General features: G+C 42.3%; 1 protein-coding gene across 1 annotated transcript; it reads left to right on the top strand.

The window, feature by feature from the left end:
* The first annotated feature begins 286 nt into the window (after positions 1-286).
* Positions 287-21684, top strand: LOC109903626 (glycogen synthase kinase-3 beta-like). Its single transcript, XM_020500449.2, has 10 exons — positions 287-696; positions 12523-12710; positions 13206-13289; positions 13490-13600; positions 13834-13964; positions 16791-16995; positions 17173-17268; positions 17380-17566; positions 17852-17923; positions 18472-21684. Exons 1-10 carry the CDS (start codon positions 522-524, stop codon positions 18537-18539), a joined length of 1317 nt encoding a protein of 438 aa, XP_020356038.1. The 5' UTR covers positions 287-521; the 3' UTR covers positions 18540-21684.
* Positions 21685-23064: the final 1380 nt, after the last annotated feature.

Here is a 23064-nt window from a genome sequence, read left to right as displayed (position 1 = left end):
CCTACCCCATTGAAACCCTAACCTTTAACCCCATTAAAATGTAAAATGGTTCAGTTTAGGTTATGGGTTTGGGTCAGGATTTAGGGTGCGGACGTCCCAAGGATTCCAGAGATTACTCTTTCTCTCCTCTAATTTAAAACATTATTGGATTTGTAGTTTCCATGTCTGTTCTCCCTTTTGTTTACACATCATTATTACAGTCACGGTAGAAATCCCAGACGGAGCGCCACCTCTGGTGAAACGCAACGTTATTTTAGTAGTGTAGTTCTATAGGTATTTTCAAAGACACGGGAAGCAGCAGCCACGTCGAACTTCATTTCCCAGGAGGAAATGTAATCTGTCAGTTTTATACGATCTACGAGCTCAGACAGGCAGTGCAAGGGACGACTCATCTGAACGGTGTCAATTCTGTCTGTCTTTCAATGATTATTGCATTTGCAGTCAAAACAGGCAACATTTAAACTCACTTGGCTATAAATAGTGAATCCCTAGCCCCCCGCCCGCTACCCTTGCACAGAGATATGAGCGGCAGCGGGCGGCCCAGAACTAGCTCGTTTGCTGAGCCACAAGGTGTTCCCGGAGCCACTGCAGCATCCACTGGATCAGCCGCTGCCGTGGGGAGCAGCACGGGAAAGACCGGGGTCCCGCAGGCCTCGGGGAGCAGTTCGTCTGGATGCTCGAATTTAAAGCTGTCCAGTAAGTTTATTATGTATTTTATGAAAAATATTGTTTTAGATTATTAAAAGACACGCATTGCAGTCCAGTGTCCAATGTTGTAGATAGTGTGGGCAGTTCTGCACGTTAGTTTGAAAAAGCAAGTTAGCTAGCCAGCCTTCAGTAGCTATCGTTGGCTAAACGGCTAACGTGTCAGTTAGCAAACTAGTTAACTTGTTAACCAACGCCAAAAATCAAGACATTCGCGTTAGTTAGCTAACCTTATTTAGCTTTCTTAACTCGGCAGCTGTCTGTGTTAGTTATGTTAGCTAGTTAATGACATCGAGGTACCGTAACTAGCTAGTTAGCTAAATATATAAAGAAAGCATAAGCAACGCAAACAACCTTAACTACGTGTGCTAAGACATGCTAGCTAACTTGTAACTAGAGCAGCTAGCTAGCGTCTAATATAGGTTTTAGGTGACTAGTTACTAGCTAGTTTAAAAAGGGGATTCGATCTAGTTTCGCTAGTAAGCTATCTAGCTACTGTAGCTATGCTAACGTTAGTTACACACCGTTTGTACATGTTAACAAGCAAACGAGTTAGCGATAGGTAAAGAGAAATAGTTTCTTGAACTAGCTAACGCGTTAACTGGCACAACAAACTACAGGCGAGCGTTAGCTGTCAGTTGGTACTATACGCTAGGTAGCCTAATTATTTGTTCATAACGGTTGACTAAGCTACTTGTAGCCAGATAACTAGCTTTGCGTTTCCAACACAGATTTATGTTAATAGCACCCGTATCTATTGTTCAAATTAAGTCAATAGTGGATACTTATCTATCCAATAGCCCAGACAAGTAACCAGTCTTGAAAGAGCCCTCTATACATTGGCCGTTAATTAACAGGTGATACAGAACTTGATATAAAGTGACGAAACATGTAACCGAGCCAGCTGTTTTAATGTTAGCTAGCTAATCATTCTCAAAGTAGACTAGTGGATGACACGCTGAAATACTTGCTCACATAGCACATCAACAACTTCCATGCATAGTTTGCAAATGTTTTTGTTTCATAGAACATGGTTACAATTTCTCCCTTGTAGTGCGAATTGGATGGCTTTATCCACCATGATGGTCCATGTTAGTCATGTAGAGTATATTATGTTGGCCGACTTTTCCCGGACCTTTTTCCCATATAACTAAAAGTCCCGAAGCTTCTGCGTATGTGCAGATCACGTTCTGCTCGTGTTACTTTTATCCCTACTTCACAAAACAGTTTTGTGGTCCCCTTCACATTTCTCACTGTCAATCGTGAATGGTGATTTTCAGGTTTTACTGGTGATATACATTTAGATCTTCTTGAGTTATAATGTTGCTTCGAAGTAGCCAACAGTGTTGTTTTTAATGATTTGCAGTGAGTGAATTTTAGGCCAGATAGTGTTATTGTTTTAGCGTTTCAGCTCATCTTTATCTTGTTCTCATACGGTGCATTCAGAAAGTATTCAGACCCTTTCACTTTTTCCACATCCTCATCAATCAACATACAATACCACATAATAACAAAGCAAAAACAGGTTTTTAGAAATTTGCAAATTAATTAAAAATGAAACAGAAATACCTTATTTACATAAGAATTCAGACCCTTTGCTATGAGACTCTAAATTGAGCTCAGGTGCATCCTGTTTCCATCGATCGTCCTTGAAGTTTCTATAACTTGATTGTTTGGACAGGATTTGGAAAGGTGCACACCTGTCAATATAAGGTTCCACCTTTGACATTGCATGTCAGAGCAAAAATCAAGCCATGAGGTCGAAGGAATTGCCTGTAGAGCTCTGAGACAGGATTGTGTCGAGGCACGTAACTGGAGAAGGGTACCTAAACATTTCTGCAGCATTGAAGATCCCCAAGAACACAGTGGCCTCCATCATTCTTAAATGCAAGACGTTTGGATCCACGAAGACTTAGCGCTGGCCACCCGGCAAAACAATCGGGGGAGAAGAGCCTTGGTCAGAGAGGTAACTGCTGGTTACTGTATTGACAGGTGCGTTTGACATTTTACAGATTTCGATGCAACCCACTTTCAATGCCTATTATTAGTAGGCTACCGTGCATCCATTCCAAGATTGCTGCACCACTCGGGAGCCCAAATGGAAAGAAACATTTGATGTGCTCATGCAGCCTACATTACATTTTCTTTACTGTAGTAAACTGTAATGAATAACAATTGCTTTTTGAATTTAACGATGATAAATGTCTTGTGGTTTAATTTATTCCACCACCACCATTTTGTTCCCTATAGAGTGTGTATGAAAGGCTGCCTCTCTCAAGCTGTTCTCATTGTATGTATGACCTCTCTCCCACACAGTGCACACGTGAGTACATTCTACTCAGGCTCCTGGTGCCAGAACCAGTTCATAGTTATTGTAAAGAACTATTGGTGCTTTGAACACTACTGGGAACTCTGAGGAGGGAATAAGGTGAAGGTATGACATCAGTGTTCTTCAGGTCAGAAAGATGCCTGAGTTTCCGACTTAGAATTCTGAGTTGGATGACCGTTCAAAACAATTTTTCCAAGTTTTCCTGTACATTTCTTAGGGAGCACACCATATTTCCCCTTAGAGTTTAGATGTCTCTAATACCGTCTGTCAGCAGCAAAGTGTGTTTTAATTAGGTAAATAGCCATGTTGAAACCTACCTTAAACTAGAGTATATTTACTCCTGTTACTCTAGTTGATTAGAGTATTGTGATAACTGATAGAAAATGCAACTAAGTAAACATTGTTTATTTGTGGAACACTGAAATCTTATCACGTGATAGTATTGTCTTGTCAAACAAGCACATGACATGGCACAGGCCAACACGAGTGTTGGATGGTTTGAGGAATCCAAGGTCCAGTCTTGTTTTTGTTTTTTTAAGTATAAAGGTCTTTATTATGTGTAAACCACAGAAGACACGTTTCAGCGTAGAGCCTTGATCGGTGTGTAAGTTATGGAAAATAATTCAACTCTTAGGTGTGGTCTCAAGGGTGAGGTTATCCCAGGTCACCACTAGCTTATGGGTTATAATCACATCAATGGAGAAAAACAATCAAATATGGTCAATTGTACAGAATAACTTCTGAACACATTTGAAATAAGGTGGCAGAAGGGCAGACAAAGGACAGGCTCCAAGCAAGGTGGGAGGGGGTGGCCTCATACAGTCAGGTAGAGGGCCCCCTCAGGCAGTTGAGAGGGAAGATAAGAAATGTGGGGTTAGCTGCAATAGTGTAGGCTATAGCCTAGCTGGGGCTTAGTAGCTTCTAATGTACAAAACAATTACATGGTGAGAATTATTAATCTTGAGGTCAAAGCATTTTGGTGAAATGAAATGGCATATTTGGAAGGTTCAGTGGTGAAATCAATTCTGGGCTGATTGATCTAGACTTTGAAATCCTACTACATTGCAGCAGGAGTTTTCAGTGTAAACAAGACACCTTGTTAGTGCAATTCATCCTCCACCGTGGCAGTCTGTTGTTGTTGAATAGTGTGTGCTATATGGACAGCTGGGCTATAGAATTTCAGTGACGAGCATCGACCCAGCTAATAATACTGCCGCGAGCTAGCTGCTATGAGAGAGCAAATCTTTCTGTTTCTGTTTGATAAATAGATTTGAAATGAATGTGAGCATGAAAACCGCATCAGTTATTTAGCTATAATCTTTCTGTAATCTAGCTACAGGTGGGCTGTGGACCTTACCTCTCTTTCCACTAACTGGCTAGCACGTCTTCACGCTCTCTTCCCACATCGAACAGAGTTGCTCGTTGCTGTATTGGCCTCTGGTGCGCAACTGCAGCCAGTAGGTCAGGGTGTTAGTCCATGTGGGCATCTCCTTGGTTACCTTGTCGTTCTTGGGCACAGAGACTATGGTGGTCTGCTTGAAATATGTGGGTATTACAGACTGGGTCGGGGCTAGGTTAAAAGTGTCAGTCAAGACACTTGCCAGCTGGTCAGTACATGCTCTGAGTACGCATCCTGGTAATCCGTCTGGCCCTCGGCCTTGTGAATGTTAACCTGTTTTAAAGGTTTTACATCTGCTATGGAGAATGATCACACAGTCATCCAGGAACAGCTGGTGCTCTCATTCATGGTTCAGTGTTGCGTGCATCGAAATGAGAAAAGGCATTTAGCTCATCTGGTAGGCTCGTGCCACTGGGCAGCTCGTGGCTGGGTTTCCCCTTGTGTAATTCGTGATAGTTTGCAAGACCTGCCACATCCGACAAGCGGCGGAGCCAGTGTAGTAGGATTGGATATTAGTGCTGTATTGACGCTTTGCCTGTTTGATGGTTTGTTGCAGGATTTCTTAAAACGTCCGAATTAGTGTCCGGCTACTTGAAAGCATCAGCTTTCACCTTTAGCTCAGTGCAGATGTTGCCTGTAATCCATGGCTTCTGGTTGGGATATGTGCGTCCGGTCACTGGAAACAACCTCGTCGATACACTTATAAATTAAGCTGGCCTCCCAAGTGGAGCAGTGGTCTAAGGCATTGCATTGCAGTTGCCTGCTGTGCCACTAGAGATCCTGGGTCGAGTCCAGGCTCTGTCGCAACCAGTCACGACCGTGAGACCCATAGGGCGGTGCACAATTGGCCCAGCGTCGCCGGGTTAGGGGAGTGTTTGGCCGGCATTGATGTCCTTGTCCTTTGCGCTCTAGTGACCCCTGTGGCGAGCCGGGCGCTTGCATGCTGACACGGTTGCCAGGTGTACTGTTTCCTCTGACACATTGGTGTGGCTGGATTCCCGGTTAAGTGGGCATTGTGTCAAGAAGCAGTGCGTCTTGGTTGGGTCGTGTCTCGGAGGATGCTGGCTCTCGACCTTCGCCTCTCCCGAGTCTGTACGGGATTTGCAGCGATGAGACAGGACTGTATTTTTTTGCGCACGTGACATGCTGGTAGGAATTTGATAAAACGGATTTACATTTTACCTCATTCAGCAGTGCCGCCTCTGGTTGACCATTTTCTTGTTTGCTTATGGCCTTATACAGCTCGTTGAGTGCGGTCTTAGTGCCAGCATCGGTTTGTGGTGGTAAGTAGACAACTACAAAGAATATTGATAAACTCTCTTGATAAATAATGTGGTCTACAGCATATCATGAGGCACTCTAACTTAAGCGAGCAAAACCTAGAGACTTCCCTAATATTAGAGATCGCACCAGCTGTTGACAGACCCACCACACCCCGATCTTTACCGTAGGATGCTGTTCTGTCTTGCCGGTGCACGGAATGTCCTTGTTCAGCCACGACTCTGTGAAACAGAATTCGTTTTTAATATCCCGTTGATAGGATGGTCTCGAACGGAGCTCATCCAGTTTATTATCCAGTGATTTCACTTTCGCCAGTAGAACGGAGGGTAAAGGCGGATTATCCACTCACCGACGCTGTCTCGCCAGGCATCTGGCGCTTCGACTTCTGTAAAGGCGTCTCCTCTTCATACAAATGTCTGAAATTTGGGCCTGGTCATCCCCTCCGGCGCCATTCTATCCCATTGATTCCCCCCGCCGTCGTTAACAGAACTGCGGGAAAACAGTCCCCGACAGGCGCGGACGTAGGACACTGTTTACCGGTGCATGGCTAGCTTCCGTTGTTGCCCCCCCTTCTTCTGTGGGGTTTATCGGTGGCTGGCAGCCGTTAGTGCATTAACGCTACCTACTGTACTTTTTTGTCGAGTAGTGGAAAATGTATACAAAAAATGTATGGCACACGAGACACCTGTCTGATTCACTCCTGTCTGTGGACTAATCCATTGCAGAGGCACACCAGTAGTACATTAAGCCTACCATTTAATTCCCATAATTTCTAATCTGTTTGTTTGGTTACTGGAATTTCTGTTAATGCATTCAATATATTGTTAGTTACCATTGTCATAGGAGTGGACACGTTGTTTGCAGAGCGCACAACCTAGGCTACACTTGTGAGAAGTTATTTTATTCCATTAACGAGTTGTCAATTTATTCCTTGTCTTTTGTTTGAAGCGCTCCTGTCAGTCTTGAGTAAGAACACGCACCTGATTACTACATAGAAGTAGTCCTAGGCTACCTGACCTGTGCACAAATGGAGGCCTGTAAATGTACCCATTTGGGGATCTGATACTATTTCTGATTGTCTTAACTCACCATCACTGTGGAGCTTCTCAAAGTAATTTTTTCTTTGCCTCAAACAAACAATCTGTTTTTACTTCCATTTCAGAATGACAATAGCTCCTCAACCTAGCCTGTTTGAAACATCGTTCCAGCTCTCTCCCTTTCGGGCGAAAAAAAAGATAATAGGCCTACCTGATTTACTTCTTATCCCTTGGGTAAATAGCTTACAGCTGTGTCTGTCCTGAGCTCACTGGCACCTGGGAAATTGAGGGCCCAGAATATTTTATAGAATGTTGCAAGTTTGCTAGCATGAGCTTTGGGCCAAGTTATACAATGTTTCAAGTTCCTTACAGACGGACCATGTGTAGCCAATTCAATGTTTTTATTTGTTGGCTTTATTTAGGCTTTTTTTTTAAATTTTACATTGGCAATAGGAATAGAAGTGACTTTTTAGATCATTTTGATTTAACCACATGACATTGGTTTAGAGAAATGAAGACTTTATTATAAATGAAATGCAACTGTTCCATGACAATGTGCATATGAAAATCACAACGGGTACGGAGATCAGTAGAAATGGAATGATAACTTGGCACTCCAAATGGAAAAGGTTGCCGACCGCTGCTGGCGTAGCCTATTACCGGCAACTTCAGGAGTGTAACGGTAGATTGGCAGAATCTGCTAAAGGCAGCGGCAGTGGGAGCAAGAGTGTCAGTAAGTCTGTTCCCCCCCCCCCCCCCCCCCATCTTGTTAGGCTATATTGATGTCTGGCTCCCTCTTGAGTAATTTGTCTTAATTTTTAATGACGGTACTTAGTGTCAGACAAGCTCCGTAGCCTACAAAGTTGATTTTATTCAAACAGACACCTTATCTGTATATGGAAAAATACACGTTTTAAAATATTTACCTTTTGAAGTTTTTGCAATTTAAGGCGTTGGAACATGTTTGGTAATCGTATTAGGTTATTAAAAGGACCCTTCAAAAATCGTTTCAGCTACTTTAAGAGTGTAGCATAGCCAATCTGTGTATTTTGCCTAGTGGCGAGCGCCCGCTGTTGAGTTTTTGCCACATGAGAGAAATGCTGTGTCTTTGTCTTATAGTAACTTCTTACTCAGTGCTTGACTTGATGAAAGAAGTGCAGGAGCGGTCATTTTCCTAGTCTGTCCATTAGACTATGTTCACAAATAACATTATGCTATAGACTTCCTGATTTACTGTTAAGGCTTCAAAAACATTTACCATTTCTTCTCCATGACTTAACCAAATTGTCATGACTTATTATAGCCTACATGGAAAAAGTAAGCTTTGACACAAAGGTGCCTGATCCCATGTAGGCCTACCAGCTCCTGCCGTTGTGCCCTTGATCAAGGCACTTAACCCCCACAAAGTAGAACTGCACTGTCAGTCACACCTCCATGTGGAGAGCTCCTGGGTGTGTAGGCTTGGCTTTTGTTCTGGCCCTGAAACACCCAGGTCTGCTTATCAAGGTCCTGTTGAGCTGTTGTTTAGGCTACAAAGTGAACAAAAAGGAGGATGTTTGCCACCCTTGATATAAAATATTGCAACATTATAACCAAATACTTTTTGTCTTTATGAAAGTATTCCCTCATTCAATGAATCAGGGGTCAAATGGATAAGGTAGGCTACTTCAAAGCAAGGTATCTAACTAGACATGTTTTATATAAGGCTAAAATATGAATGTATCACGCGAGATCTATGCACAGCAAGTTATTTGTCATTTAGGCTATTAGAATATTTTGAAAATTGTTGCAATTACATGGCTGCTGTTTTAATAGAGGAGAATCTCAGCATTCCAACGTTGCAAATCTATTTAGGCTATTGCCATTGGGAAGGCGACAACGACATTAATGCTTAGTTTAGCTATAGTTAACTAGCGAGAAATGCTACAAGTTTTGAATTGGCTGTCTAGTTAGTTTGTCGTTATTTTATACCTGCTACTGAAATGTCACGCTCTCTCTCCTCTGGCAACAGCCCACTGGCGCGCACACACAATTACGGGTCATTCCGATGATTGCTGATTATGTAGATTAAGTGATTGATAATATGTATGTGTGCCTTCATTCATTACATAAAACTGATGAAACAAACTTCCATGACTTTTCATGACCTTAAAAAAAAAAAAAAAAACTCTAATTTTACCATTTGGAACAGCGCATCACGCGCATTCAGGCTGGCACATATTCAATCTGCGCAATCTTGAACTGCCTACTTACTGTTACGCACAGATTCAGACTGGTGGCAAATAAAAACGAACAAAGCGGAATCAGGAAATGTATGCCCTCACTCGATTGCTATTCAATGCAGATCCCGCCGCATTTCCGCTTTGATCAACCATTTTTGACTGTGTTAACTTGGGCCAGAATAGATGGGCTACTTTGTTTTCCCAAAATTCCGCAAAAATTAGAGGTGCCAGTACGGCGCTCCAAACAACTCCGGCCCAAGTAAAGCAATGGTCATACGATACTATTATATGAAGTTCTGTTATGTAGAATACTATCATTGTGATCTTGCGGACATTGATTCAGCTTGGATTTATCTTTGTTAAACGACCATTCGCCAGAGTAGCCTGTTCGCTACGAATAGAGCAGAGACGTTTCGTAAAGTAGAGCATAAACCCATGCGCAGAAGCTTCGAGATCATTAGTACAAGGGGGAAAGGATCTGCAGCCATTCCGTATTATGTTTGATGATATAAATTTGACCTCAAACCTCATGGTGTAAGTCAATCTTGGTGAAACATTGAGCAAAAATGTGGACAGCAGCTTGCAATTGCTTGCTCATTTCACCTGGGATATGAACATTGACTTGTTATTTTACCTGAAATGCATAAAGTCCTTTTCAGATTTTTTTTTGCCCATTTCTCCGACATTTAATCCACCGATTTTAAAAAGGGGAAACTAATAGTTTCTAGTCGTCCTTCTGAGGAATTTTTATATGTTGGTTGACAACCAACTTTAAGGTGCATTACCACCACCAAATGGACTAGTGTTCATCTTTCAATCACCCACAAGGGTAAATGCTCTTAAAAAAACAATTAGGAGATGGGAGAGGCGGGACTTGCAGCTCATCAAGCATAAAAAAATAGAATCAAGTTCTATTTTAGCGCCTGGCTACACAGACGCAAGGAGTTTCGATGATATGTATGTGTATATTTGTTTTGCAACGCAAGCGGTGTGGTCAGTATGTTAGAGCAGGGTCATTCTCAGTGCAAAGGTCTCCAGTTCAATTCCAGCCATCTGGCCCTGTTCTGTCCTCCATACAGGGAATGAACCTTCACATGAAGGTATGGCTGCCTCAGAGAACTCTCTGATCCAGGCCACCAAAAACTTGTTTGCGTTCAAGTGTAATGGATGAGCTCGAGGATGGGTCTATTGAGTAATCGCAAGGCTTGTGTTCCTTAGGTCAAAAGATGGTCAAAGGCGCACAAATAGCCCTGGAATAGTGATATATTGGATTTTACAGTAAAGCATGTATTTGTCTTGTCTTCCGACAAGGCAGGCGGTTACTATAGTGGTTAAACAACCATGAGTTAGTTAATAACTCGAGCCCTGGATTCTGTTCAGTAGGACATTGGCGCAACAATTTTTGCAACGCCAAACAATCTTATTGGACAAGTCTAGATAGTATTTTCTCCTTAACATGACCCTGTAGGGCTATTTCCTATGCTGAGCAATTCTTTTCTCTGCCTGCTGCCTGTTTTGGAAATGTAAAGGCCTATTATCACTTGAGCCCTTGTTTACGTCACAATGTTAAACTAGGTCACTAATGTTACCCACAATAGCCATACATTCATTCAAAAGAGCATCACAGTTCCTGATACAGTAACTGTAGGAATGAACCATATACAGTGCATTCAAAGTATTCAGACCCCCTGACTTGCACATTGTGTTACGTTAAAGCCTTATTCTAAAACGTATTCAATTCTAATTCTCATCAAACACACAATACTCCATAATGACAAAGCAAAACTGTTTTAATAAATGTTTGCACATTTTATTTTAAAAAGTATTCGGACCCCTTAACTTTTCCCACATTTTGTTATGGCCTTATTCTAAAATGGATTAAATAGTCGTCGTCCCCCATCAATCTACACACAATATCCCGATAATGACAAAGCAAAAACAGGCTAGCAGAGGTTTTTGCATGTGTAAATGTGATATTTCAGTTTTTTTTATTTAAATAAGTATTCAGACCCTTTACTCTGTACTTTGACGCACCTTTTGGCAGCGATTACAGCCTTGTCTTTTTGGGTATGACGATACAAAATTGGCACACCTGTATTTGGTGACCTTCTCTGCAGATCCTCTCAAGCAATGTCAGGTTGGATGGGGTGTGTCACTGCGCAGTTATTGTCAGGTCTCTCCAGAGATGTTTGTTCGGGTTCAAGTTTGGGCTCTGGTTGGGCCACTCAAGGACATTCAGAGACTTTCCCTGAAGCCACTCCTGTCTTGTCTTGGCTGTGTGTGTAGCGTTGTTGTTCTGTTGGAAGGTGAACCTTTGCTCAAGTCTGAGGTCCCGAGCACTCTGGAGCAGGTTTTCATCAATGAGCTCTAATGTACTTTGCTCTGTTCATCTTTCCCTCGATCCTGACAAGTTTCCCAGTCCCTGCTGCTGAAAAACATCCCCCACAGCTTGATGCTGCCACCAGCATGCTTCACCGTATGGATGGTGCCAGGTTTCCTCCAGACATTACTCTTGGCATTCAGGCCAAAGAGTTCAATCTTAGTTTCATCAGACCAGAGAATCTTGTTTCTCATGGTCTTGGTCCTTTAGTTGTCTTTTGGCAACTCCAAGCAGGCTGTCATGTGCCTTTTACTGAGGAGTGGCTTCCGTCTGGACACGCTTCCATAAAGGCCTGATTGGTGGAGTGCTGCAGAGATGGTTGTCCTTCTGGAAGGTTCTCCCATCTCCACAGAGTAACTCTGGAGCTCTGTCAGAGTGACCATTGGGTTTTTGGTCACCTCCCTGACCAAGGCCCTTCTCCCCCGATTGCTCAGTTTGGTCGGGTGGCCAGCTCTAGGAAGAGTCTTGGTGGTTCCAAACTTCTTCCATTTAAGAATGATGGAGGCCACTGTGTTCTTGGGGACCTTCAATGCTGCATACATTTTTTGGTACCCTTCCCCAGATCTGTGCCTCGACACAATCTTGTCTCGGAGCTCTATGGACAATTCCGTCGACCTCATGGCTTGGTTTTTGCTCTGATATGCACTGTCAACTGTGGGACCCTCTATAGACAGGTGTGTGTGCCTTTCCAAATCATGTCCAATCAATTGAATTTACCACAGGTGGACTTCAATCAAGTTGTAGAAACATCTCATGGATGATCAATGGAAACAAGATGAATCTGAACTCTATTTCAAGTCTCATTGCAAAGGATCTGAATACTTATGTAAAGTTTTTTGGGTAAAAAAATACTTTTTCCCCCACATTTCTAAAAACCTGTTTTTGCTTTTGTGTGTGAGGATACATTTATTTAATCAATTTCAGAACAAGGCTATAATGTAACAATGTGGAAAAAGTCAAGGGTTCTGAATACTTTCAGAATGCGCTATATTAACATCAATGTCCTTGTTCATTGACACACCATAGTAAAACATATTTTCTTATTGTTCAGATAATGGGCATACCTTCCCGTTTTCAGTTTCATACCAAATGAACACAACACTGATCACCTCCATTTCAAATCTGAAAAGACAACTATGTCGTTAACACAACGTATCGTTGTTTCCCAGGGGACAGTGGGAAGGTGACTACAGTGGTGGCCACATCTGGGCAGGGTCCCGACCGTCCACAGGAGGTGTCCTACACGGACATCAAGGTGATCGGGAATGGCTCCTTCGGTGTGGTTTACCAGGCGCGCCTCATCGACAGCCAGGAGATGGTGGCCATTAAGAAGGTGCTGCAGGACAAGAGGTTCAAGGTATGGAGGCCATTCTCTTGAAGACTTACAGGCTTCGTGTCACCCAGAGTCATATTTGTTTATTTCCAAGCGATAGCACATAAGAATTTATAGAAAGCTGTTTTTTAATGGACCGTAATGCTGAGCTTTTTTTTTTTTTGCTGTCTAAAATTGTTATCACTTACATTTGTTATCACTAATTTGTTTAACATAATAGTGATATGAATATCCATTTTTGGATTGGTCTTGTAAATTCCCACTAATGTTATGAGTAGCTACTTGTTTGTCTGAATACAGGGACACCGCTTTGTAATTTTACAAGGAACATTTCCATATTAGTTTGTGGGAGAAAATTGGTTGTAGTATTGTAGCCTACGTTTTTATTTTTTTTAGGTAACAGAAATGTACTTGAACAAACGCGTATCACGTACTAAAGTACTAAAGATCAATGTGCTTATAGGTCAATCAGAAACCCTTGACGTTTCCCCCTATTCTTTGTTTAACGTTCCTATGTAGAACCGAGAGCTACAGATCATGCGAAAGTTGGACCACTGCAATATCGTGAGGCTACGCTACTTCTTCTACTCTAGTGGTGAAAAGGTAGGTTGCCATCCATTGTTTTTGGCACACTGAGCACCTGAACTGTCTGTTTCCTCTTCAAATAAGTCATTTTTCTCACTACAAAGTTTGTTACATTTTGTAAAGTGCTTTTTCATTGTACAAGAATAATCTGAGGACGTATGGAGTTATGATTTAGTGTAGTCATATAGTGATTTTCATTTTCTCTTCCCCCTATACAGAAGGATGAGGTGTATCTCAACCTGGTGCTGGACTTTGTCCCGGAGACCGTGTACAGGGTGGCCCGGCATTTCAACAAGGCCAAAAGCATCATTCCGATCATTTACGTCAAGGTAAAACTCTCTCGCCTTCTTTTTCACTTGCTCTCTTTCATTGTCCCACTTTTGCTTGCCTCAGCGTCTGTTCATTGGACTTTGATTGTCCAGTATAGTTCATAATTGAATGACTTATCTTCTTTTTTGTTTACTCTCCCAGACAGGCTTGGCATTGACACAGAATGACTCCCTCTTATTGATTTGTTTATAGTTCTAATTGGTCTCTGTTTGGACATTTTGTCTTTTCTCAGGTGTACATGTACCAGCTGTTTCGCAGCCTGGCCTATATCCATTCCCAGGGTGTCTGCCACCGAGACATCAAACCCCAGAACCTGTTGGTGGACCCTGAAACGGCCATCCTAAAGCTCTGTGACTTTGGGAGGTAAGCTGGTCAGATATTTCCCTCCACACAGTGTGTTAACATGCTATTGAGCCAATATGACTGACTGGTACCTAGTATTGAAGTACACTTGGGTCTTATGTGTTCTGGTTGAATAAATCGGCTCAACCAGACAATGTGAAATGGATCTATGCCCTCCCTTGAATGGGGCTATGCAACACTGATCCAGTTGTCCTTAGTTACAGTTACCAACTCACACCCGTTTCATGTGTATTTTCCCCATAGTACATCCAGTTCTTTTACTATGCAGACAGATGCAGGGCTGCTTTCTATTTTAAAAAGTATACACTGTGCTTAATTGTAAATCAATAAGTAGAAATCTCCACTGAGATATTAACTTCGGTATAAAAAAAATAGAACTACACTGAGATGTGGGAGACCCACCCCTCGTTCATTGGTTTATCTCGTGCTGTATACCTTAGTTTACGCTAAACACCAAAGGGTAGTGTGGTCAGGTGGTCTCAAGGAGGCACCAAAGAGCCGTGTCTATTCCCATACCACATGGTTAGACCTGCATGGCTCTACTGCTAAGCATCTAATGCTAAGCATCTAATGCTTTTCTTACCAGTAACAACTGTTGCAGTGGTTAGAGATGGAAGTATTGTAAGAACACGGTCTTGGCATAACCTAGACTCAGCTTAGGAGACTGTATTAGCTTCAACTAGATTTATTTTAGAATACTCTGGTTAACCACAAAGATGAGATGTGTGTGTGTGTGTGTGTATGTGTGTATATATATATATATATATATATATATATATATATATATATATATATATATATATATATATATATATATATATATATATAATCTCTCAACCTTAAAAATCTAAATGAAAATGATTCAAATCTATAAGTAAAAATTCTACCAGAGCTCCCTTAAATTGTGGGGAAAAGGCCGCACTTGATCGTTACACTTGAACCACTCCCATGGTGAATGGAGATATTACCGGCCGCAATTAATATGGTGAAAACGATGTGTGGGGAGGCACAAACTTCCATCAATACCTTTGTCAGATAACTCTGTGAAACTAAGAACTGATGCTATAGCTAGCAATCAAGAGGAAACTGAGGAAACTTCCTACCTTGTGCTCTCCAAATGGACGTTAGCTGTGAGGGCCGAGATGTATTGACCTTCGTTCGCTACATGTAGGGGGATGCTTTTCACGAGGACATGTTGTTTTGAGCATGAAACGGCACAGGGGCTGTTCAGTGTGCTGCGTGGCTATACTGACACAACCAATTCATGCGATCGAAGGTGGGCTTTTCCACAGATGGGGCTCCATCTATCACAGGACGGCGGGCAGGCCTCTGCACTCTAGTTATGAATGTCTCCCTCTGCCATATGGATGCATTGTATCATACACCGGCTGAGGTATGTTCCTTGTCAATAATGTACTTATTGGTGAAATCAGACAATATCTTTAAGTAAATCAATCAAAAACCTTTTAATGCAATTGCAGACAGAAGTTGACCATGGCAAAATAGCACGCATGTTTCCGAGTAAGTTCTGCAAAATAGGAAAGGGTCCAAGTTGCTTTAATATGCTTGCAGTCAACCCCTAGTGATGTAACTGCCTACGTCAACACCTTCTACTCATGAGACTAAGCCCATGCACATACTGTTATACAAACTTGCAGGAGAGACAATAGTTCCAGTGTTTTCTAAGTGCTCCGCAGTAATCTTCCACTCTCCAAGTTGCTTTATAGTGGTATGTCTCACTAGTCTCATCTCTTTCACTCCCCTGCAGGGTTCTGTGTCTATGAATCTATTTTAGCCTTGAGGCGCTTTCTCAGACACCCTGTTTTGACTGGAATAACTCACACATCTCTCAGACCGTTTCTTATAAGAAGCAGAGACAAGAAACGAACTGTGGAACAATATTAAACATTATAATGAATATGTATTGCTAATCTGTGGTCCAGGACTCTGTAGTGGGGGAGGGGTCTTATACCCCTTCCCCTTCTATTAATTAAACATAATCAATTATTATAATACATCAAACATTTGGTGCAGCCCCTATCACGACCCCAAGGTGACCCCACCCCCATCACATCCACTGAGCAATAATGGATACACGAGAGCAACTGGCGGCAAAAAAGCTGAGCGCAGAACCTGGAGATATTCAGCAGGTAACTTCAATTGTAAACTACATGGAGATACAGGATCAGAGCATGACTGTTGTATTTCACTTTGAGGCTTGGTGGTTATCGAGGGGGAGTGTTGGATTTTTTGTGTGTGTTGCGAGGGGAACTGTTGTCATTCGCAATGGATGTAAATACAGACTTTGTTGACTTTCTGTGTACGTAAAGGTGTCTCCTTACCTATGTAACAGACATTTTTTTTGAAAAAGAACGAACTGAACGCAGGCATGCAGGGAAATACCCCCCAAAAATCTACAGACTAGTGTCCGAATCAGCGAAATCCATTTGACTGTGATCCTGGCTCAGTTGACATGCCAGTAAGTGAAATGGAACAGCTGATTGATCTGTCATGTGACTGAATGCTGCAGACCACGCATTCACTGACTTTGAGACGCTCCGACGCAACATGCGTCAAGCACACCCATCTCATTAGTGCCGGTGAGATAAGAGAAGTTGTCAGACTCATTTGCGATTTGTCCTAACCCCACATTACAAATATATATGATGGTGAGTTGAGAATACAATCAGAAATACTGTTTGAATGTTTTGCAATTGACTACCATAGGGTCACAAAAGTTTTCAGATATCAGAATGGGGTCGGGGGCCCAAAAAGTTTTAACCCCTGGTCTAACCTTTAACCTCTGCGGTTGACCCCTGCCTGTAGTGCTAAGCAGCTGATTCGTGGGGAGCCCAACGTGTCGTACATCTGTTCGCGGTACTACCGCGCCCCAGAGCTCATTTTCGGCGCCACCGACTACACGGCCAACATCGACATCTGGTCGGCGGGCTGCGTGCTGGCCGAACTGCTGCTGGGACAGCCCATCTTCCCCGGGGACAGCGGAGTGGACCAGCTTGTAGAGATCATCAAGGTGAGTAAATAGGAAAAGGGTGTGTTTTTGTTTATGGTTTACACTACAGGGACAAAATACCTGACATTCTGATTACGTGTGTGTGTGTGTGTTTGGATTATAATCAGTGCTGTGGAGAGAAACCAAATGATACCCATTGTACACTACTAACTGTATACTTGTATGTCTGCTACTCAGGTTTTGGGAACTCCAACACGTGAACAGATCCGTGAAATGAACCCCAATTACACAGAGTTCAAATTCCCCCAGATCAAAGCGCATCCCTGGACTAAGGTAAATGGTTATTGTGTGTGTAAACATTATTCTATTTTTGGCTTTCAACTAATGTCTTATTTTGAATGCAACTGTTTAATGTTGTCTGTGTCCTTGTACCACCTCTTACAGGTGTTTAAGCCTCGCTCCCCTCCGGAGGCCGTCGCCCTGTGCTCGCGCCTGCTGGAATACACCCCGGTCACGCGCTTTTCGCCCCTGGAGGCCTGCGCTCACTCCTTCTTCGACGAGTTGCGCCAGCCCAACGCCCGGCTGCCTAGCGGCCGAGAGCTGCCCCTTCTCTTCAACTTCAGCACCACCGGTCAGTACACCTTGTTGAACCCTGACTTTCTGTGACCTGAAAGGGGTTGACTCGATTTAAATTCAGGGAATCAATTCAAGAATGTAAATGGACCTGACCCCAACTTTCTTTTGTAACCTATGCATATATCCTAAAAGTAGGTGCAGAATATCTACAATATGAAGTTTAGAATATATTTGTTTCAATATGTGTTGTAAGACTTTGACCTAATTTTGAAATGCGATTACCTTGGTCTTACCACAGTCTTATAAAACTAATGCTATTTCCCATCTCTCCTCCTTCCAGAACTGTCAATCCAGCCCCAGCTGAACTCCACCCTCATTCCTCCTCATGCCCGCGCACAGACTGCGTCCTCTGGTATGATCCCCGCCCCGTCTCCAGGCATTGGCTACGCATTTCACTTCAGTAGATAGAGTAGCTGTCAATCATACATTTCCATATCTGCACCTGGTGTTATGAAGCAGTGATTGGCTTGCAGACATTCTAGGTTAGGTGGAGCTCTAAGCTGCATCCAAATGGATAGTAAGATGAATGCTGCTTTTACAAATGGCAAAAAGAATGTCATGTTTCTGGTCAAAGTAACCTTTCTGTAGAAGACAGCAGCCAAAGGGGCACCAGTCTGAGAGACACATGTTGGTCCCATTCTGCATTGAGAACCGCACCTTTCTGCATTGAGAACCGCACCTTTCTGCATTGAGAACGTTTGTAGTCTAAAGGAGGTCCTCTAACTGGAAACCTGGGACAGGTTTTCTAATCAGTTTTAGAGGTCTTACTACAATTAGCTGTGTAATTGCTTATGTTTCCAGTATATTCCTGACAAGCAAAAGCAATGTATTATATCCTCTCAATATACCTAACACTATCTCTCTGCCACTTCCCTTCCTCTTTCCCCTGTCCCTTTGTAGATGGCTCTGGGTTAGACGGCTCTTCTCAGCACAGCTCTGTACCCGGATCACTAAACAACAGCACCTGAAATGTCCCTGCAAACCCTCGGTCTGCCAGCCCGACACACGCACACATGCACACACACACACCTCGGTCTGCCAGCCTAAATTCACACACACACACACACACACACACTGTATTGCTTCTTTCTTCCTCGCTGCTTGTTATTTTTCCCCATTGGTTACAAACATACCTTTTTTGTACTGTACATACATTGAACAAACCATTCATAGCCGGAAGAGGAGATCATTAGCTGACAAGGTAGTTTTGTTACATGAAATTGAAACTCGATCAGCACTACAGGCTAAGAGTTAGAGACACAAACACACTTTCTCATGTACTGCCACCTTAAGTGTTATCCCACTCCCTCGCTGCATCTCCTTTGGCCCTCTTTCTCTCCGGGCTGTTTATAACACTCATGTCCCTGCTGTTGGGGGTGACATTTAAAGCTCCAGTATGTGGGACAGGTCCTCTCTATAATACTTTTTAAAATCTTTTTCTTAAATCTTTTTTTTTTTAAATCAAGGTATTTTTTTATTTTTTTATTCTGTTTTATTTATTTGACTGAGAACTTCATGAAGAGTTCCTGCCACCACCACACAAAGTGAACAGGAGTTTGTCTCTAGAAGCCAATTGAGGTGTTTCCCCAGTTAGTCTACGATGCGACCAAATGATTCTAATGGGATAAAATGGTGTTGGTTGCAAGATGGAGAGATGAAGAGGCTGTGTTTGTTTTATACTTTTAAATGATATTTAAAAAGAGATTAAATGACAGCTGCTTTTTTCTTTTACTTGTAAATGTATTTATTTTTTAATTTGCTTCGGAAAAGGCACTGAGTTTTTACATTGAAACGGGAGTGCAAGTTAGAATTGGTAGCCGTACTTGCTAGCAATTTCCCATGTGTGTTGAGGACCTAAAGGAAAAGTTTTGACAGAGGGTGGTGGAGTTTGAGAGATCCAGGATTCTCATCTATGTAGCAGCATCTCTCCCACTGACAATCCCAAACTGAGCCTACTTTTACTGTCCGTGGGAAGACGATCAAGGTGCTATCGATGATTAAGACTGCTGTGGTAGTCAATTGTCACCTTCCTATTGGCTTCAATAAATGGCATACCATCAATTATATTTGGTGCTTGTTATCCATTCATAGCATGAACTCTTCAGAACTCCTGATTTGAAAGAGGAAGCTTTCTGGAAGTATATACAAACCGTGCTATGTTTTGAGAAATTTGCAGTGAAGAAAGTGGACTTTTCACAGCACACTTGTAAGAATCTTTGTCAGTGTGGCACCCATCTAGATTGTAGAGGACGAAGGGATTATCAACTATGGGGGTTCAGCCATATGGACATAAATATATACTATATAGAGTAGTTAACTCCAGTTTGGACTTTGACACAGACCCATGATCCCAGTTCCTTATAATACATTTTCTGAAATGGGAGTCAAGGTGGGTCTGTGTGAAGACATACTCTGTTACTGGTGTAGAAGGGCAGATAGCTAGTTCATAGTAGTCCTATAGGCTTGTACTTTGCTATGTGCTTGTGGGAGTTCATGAGAATAAGTGAGAAATTGAAGGGTGGGGGGAATAGCGGAGTATTTGTGTGTTCATGTGAAGAATTGTACCCGCCAATTCAAACTGCACCGTTTTTAAAAAGCCAGTGTTGTAGGTTTAGCTCAGTTCTCAGTAATGACCACTTGAATGCTTTCTAGTGCAGGTGCGTTATGCTATTGTACAACCTCAGCCACCCCCTTGTATGAACAACCCTCATGTGCTGACATTGATTTAAATAACTCATTTTCCCTCCCTTTATCTCTTTGAAGCCATCTGCTTCCTAGCCCAGAATCCCAACTGATTTGCTTGAAATGTAGCATATCGTTTTGGATTCCATTTGCTTCTCTCCCTAACCCATGCCCCCCCCCCCCCCCCCCCCTCATCTTATTGCACATCTGTAAATATCACCCACTTTATTTTTTTCCCATTTTCCTCATTATTTGTATTAGCGTTTATTTTCCATTACCTGTTGAAGCCGTCCGAAACTGACTGGTCTCATTTCCATTCAAAAGTCTGTAAATAAAATTAGTTTTCGATGTCCTGATTTAAGATGTAAATACCCCCCCCCCCCCCCCCCCCCCAAAAAATCCCTATTTGTCATCTCTCTCTCCATCTCTCTGGTTGTGCACCCCATCAACATACGATTGTACTGTATCTCGCTGCTTTATTTATTGCTCACTTGGTGTTCTCTCATGTAGGGAGAGGTTGAGGCACCTAACTGTTTTGTGGGCATTATGTCAAATGTACTGTACTTGGCACCCACACATTGGTATTTTAAAGCAAGTTACTTTTTTGAATGTGGAAAAGGTGTTTGGTTGGACATATCAAGATTTAATCACTCTCTGGTACGATTCCAACTAAATAATTTCCAGTTTCACATATATGTACTGACCTATGACAGGGAAATTTGAGTGTGGGCTGTTTTGAGTTTACCAGACAACCATTCGGCCAATGACTTGCCCCCATTCATTACAATGGGTACCTAAAAAAAAAAAAAAGAATTCAAGTGTGTGAAAGTGTCATGTTGGGTGCAGAGGAGCCATAATACCTTTTTTTATTTTTTTTATTTTACCCAGTGTAATGTGAAGGGTAAACCTGAGGGCCATGATGGCGACAAGGTCGGTTGATGCAGCCAGCTTCCCGCCCTTGACAATGCCTGAGCCCATCACGGACAATTCTGACCTCTGCTGCTTTTAAAATGGCAGCCATAGACAAAATTCAGTGACTGCAGTACGACGAGCCATGTACCAACCCCCCTCACCTTCTGTGTGTGCTTCCGTGAGCGTGTGTGGAAGTGTGTGTTTTTATGTACCTGCCTAGCTGCTGGTTTCATAACTAAATCTTAGCAGTATCAGGCTACTAGTGTTTATCCTATAAGTACCATGTTGCGTGTGTATCAACATGTGTATGTATAGCAACCCAAGTGAGGTCACTTTTACTGTTCTGTGACGTGGCTCAGTCATTTTTCATTCCAATCCTGTTTCAATTGCGTCATCCTGGCCAGGAGAACTGGTGTGTGTTTTTGGGATGAGGGAGGAGAGTGAAGGAGGGAGAGAACCAAACTGTCTGTATGAAATGATCTCATTTAATAAAGTGTAAAATAGGTCTGAAAAATCTAATCTGACTTTCTGGTTTGTGCGTGGTATTTTTCTGCATTTTAATTATACTTTTTAATTATTCAAATTTGATTTAAATGATGGGGAAAGCCTGTGGTGAAATGGAGTGCCATTGTAATGTCAGGGGACTTTGTTTTAGAGGGAATGTGACGATCAGTTGGACATTGCTTTCTGAGGAATAATTAGATGACTCAGTCTTATCTGTTAATCAACAGAACATATTGAGACTCAAAACAGCAATTGTGATGATACAGCAGTAGGAATACAAGGATATGACATTCTAGAAAATACAGGAATGTCTATGGGGAGACATATTTTTGTCAAGCTCCGAGGATCTCATGACAAATGAAGTAGAAGTGCTGTGATTGCAGGTTCGCCTGCTTCATCTGAAGCCTCTTCTTTTAGGGTGCTGCTATAGGCCACAGCAAACTGTCAGTATCTGGAGAATGTGTGTGGTGTTATCATCCGAGACCTTATCTAACGGACGTATTTTCTCGGTGACCTGAACATTGACTGGTTCTACTCAAGATGAAGCTTCTTACTGTGTGTGAGACTCTGTAACATGACCCAGGTTATCTCTCAACCAACTAGTGTAAACCAATAGTGTTGGATCTGTGCCATCCACTTGTATTGATCATATCTTCACTAATGCGGCATAGCTTCACTCCAAAGCAATGTCAGTTCCCATTGGCTGTATTGACCATAACATTGTGGCAATAACAAGGAATGCCAAAGGCGTGGCCTAAAGGTATTTAATAAGCTATCATACATGTTTTCTCAGGTCTTTTATTGAAGATGTAAAACATTTATGTTGGTCTGACGTGTATAAGGAGGGGAAACCAGATGCAGTACTCGAAGTCTGTAAAAGTATTCTTGCCAATTGTTGACAAACATGCACCTGTTAAACTAACTGAACTGTTAGAGCCGCGTGGATCGATGAGGAATGGAAAATTGTCTTGTTCAGAAATTGGCGGCAAACCAGTCAGGCTGCTCAGCTGGTTGGTTGACAAACTATCAATTGAGAACTTTTGACTAAACTTAACTGTGTAATGTCATTTCACTTCTGTTTGTCCAGTTTCTGAATAGTCATTTGAAATTATTGGCTACATCAGTGTTTCCCAACCCTGGTTCTTGAGAACCCCCAACAGTACACATATTTATTGTAATCCTGGACAAACACACCTGATTCAACTAATCAAGCCCTCAATGAGTTGAATGAGTTGTTTGTCAACGAAACTGTGTACTGTTGGGGGTACTCGAGGACAAACAGAAGTGAAATGACAACATTACACAGTGAACCATCATATTTGCATATTAAAGATCTAATAATGAAAGGATTGCCATTTGGAATTTGGTCAAGTTTGTATGGAAGAGGTGGGAAAA

Source organism: Oncorhynchus kisutch, linkage group LG14 (genome assembly GCF_002021735.2).
Source record: "Oncorhynchus kisutch isolate 150728-3 linkage group LG14, Okis_V2, whole genome shotgun sequence".
NCBI classification, from domain to species: domain Eukaryota; kingdom Metazoa; phylum Chordata; class Actinopteri; order Salmoniformes; family Salmonidae; genus Oncorhynchus; species Oncorhynchus kisutch.
This window is presented reverse-complemented; position numbering and strand designations above follow the sequence as displayed.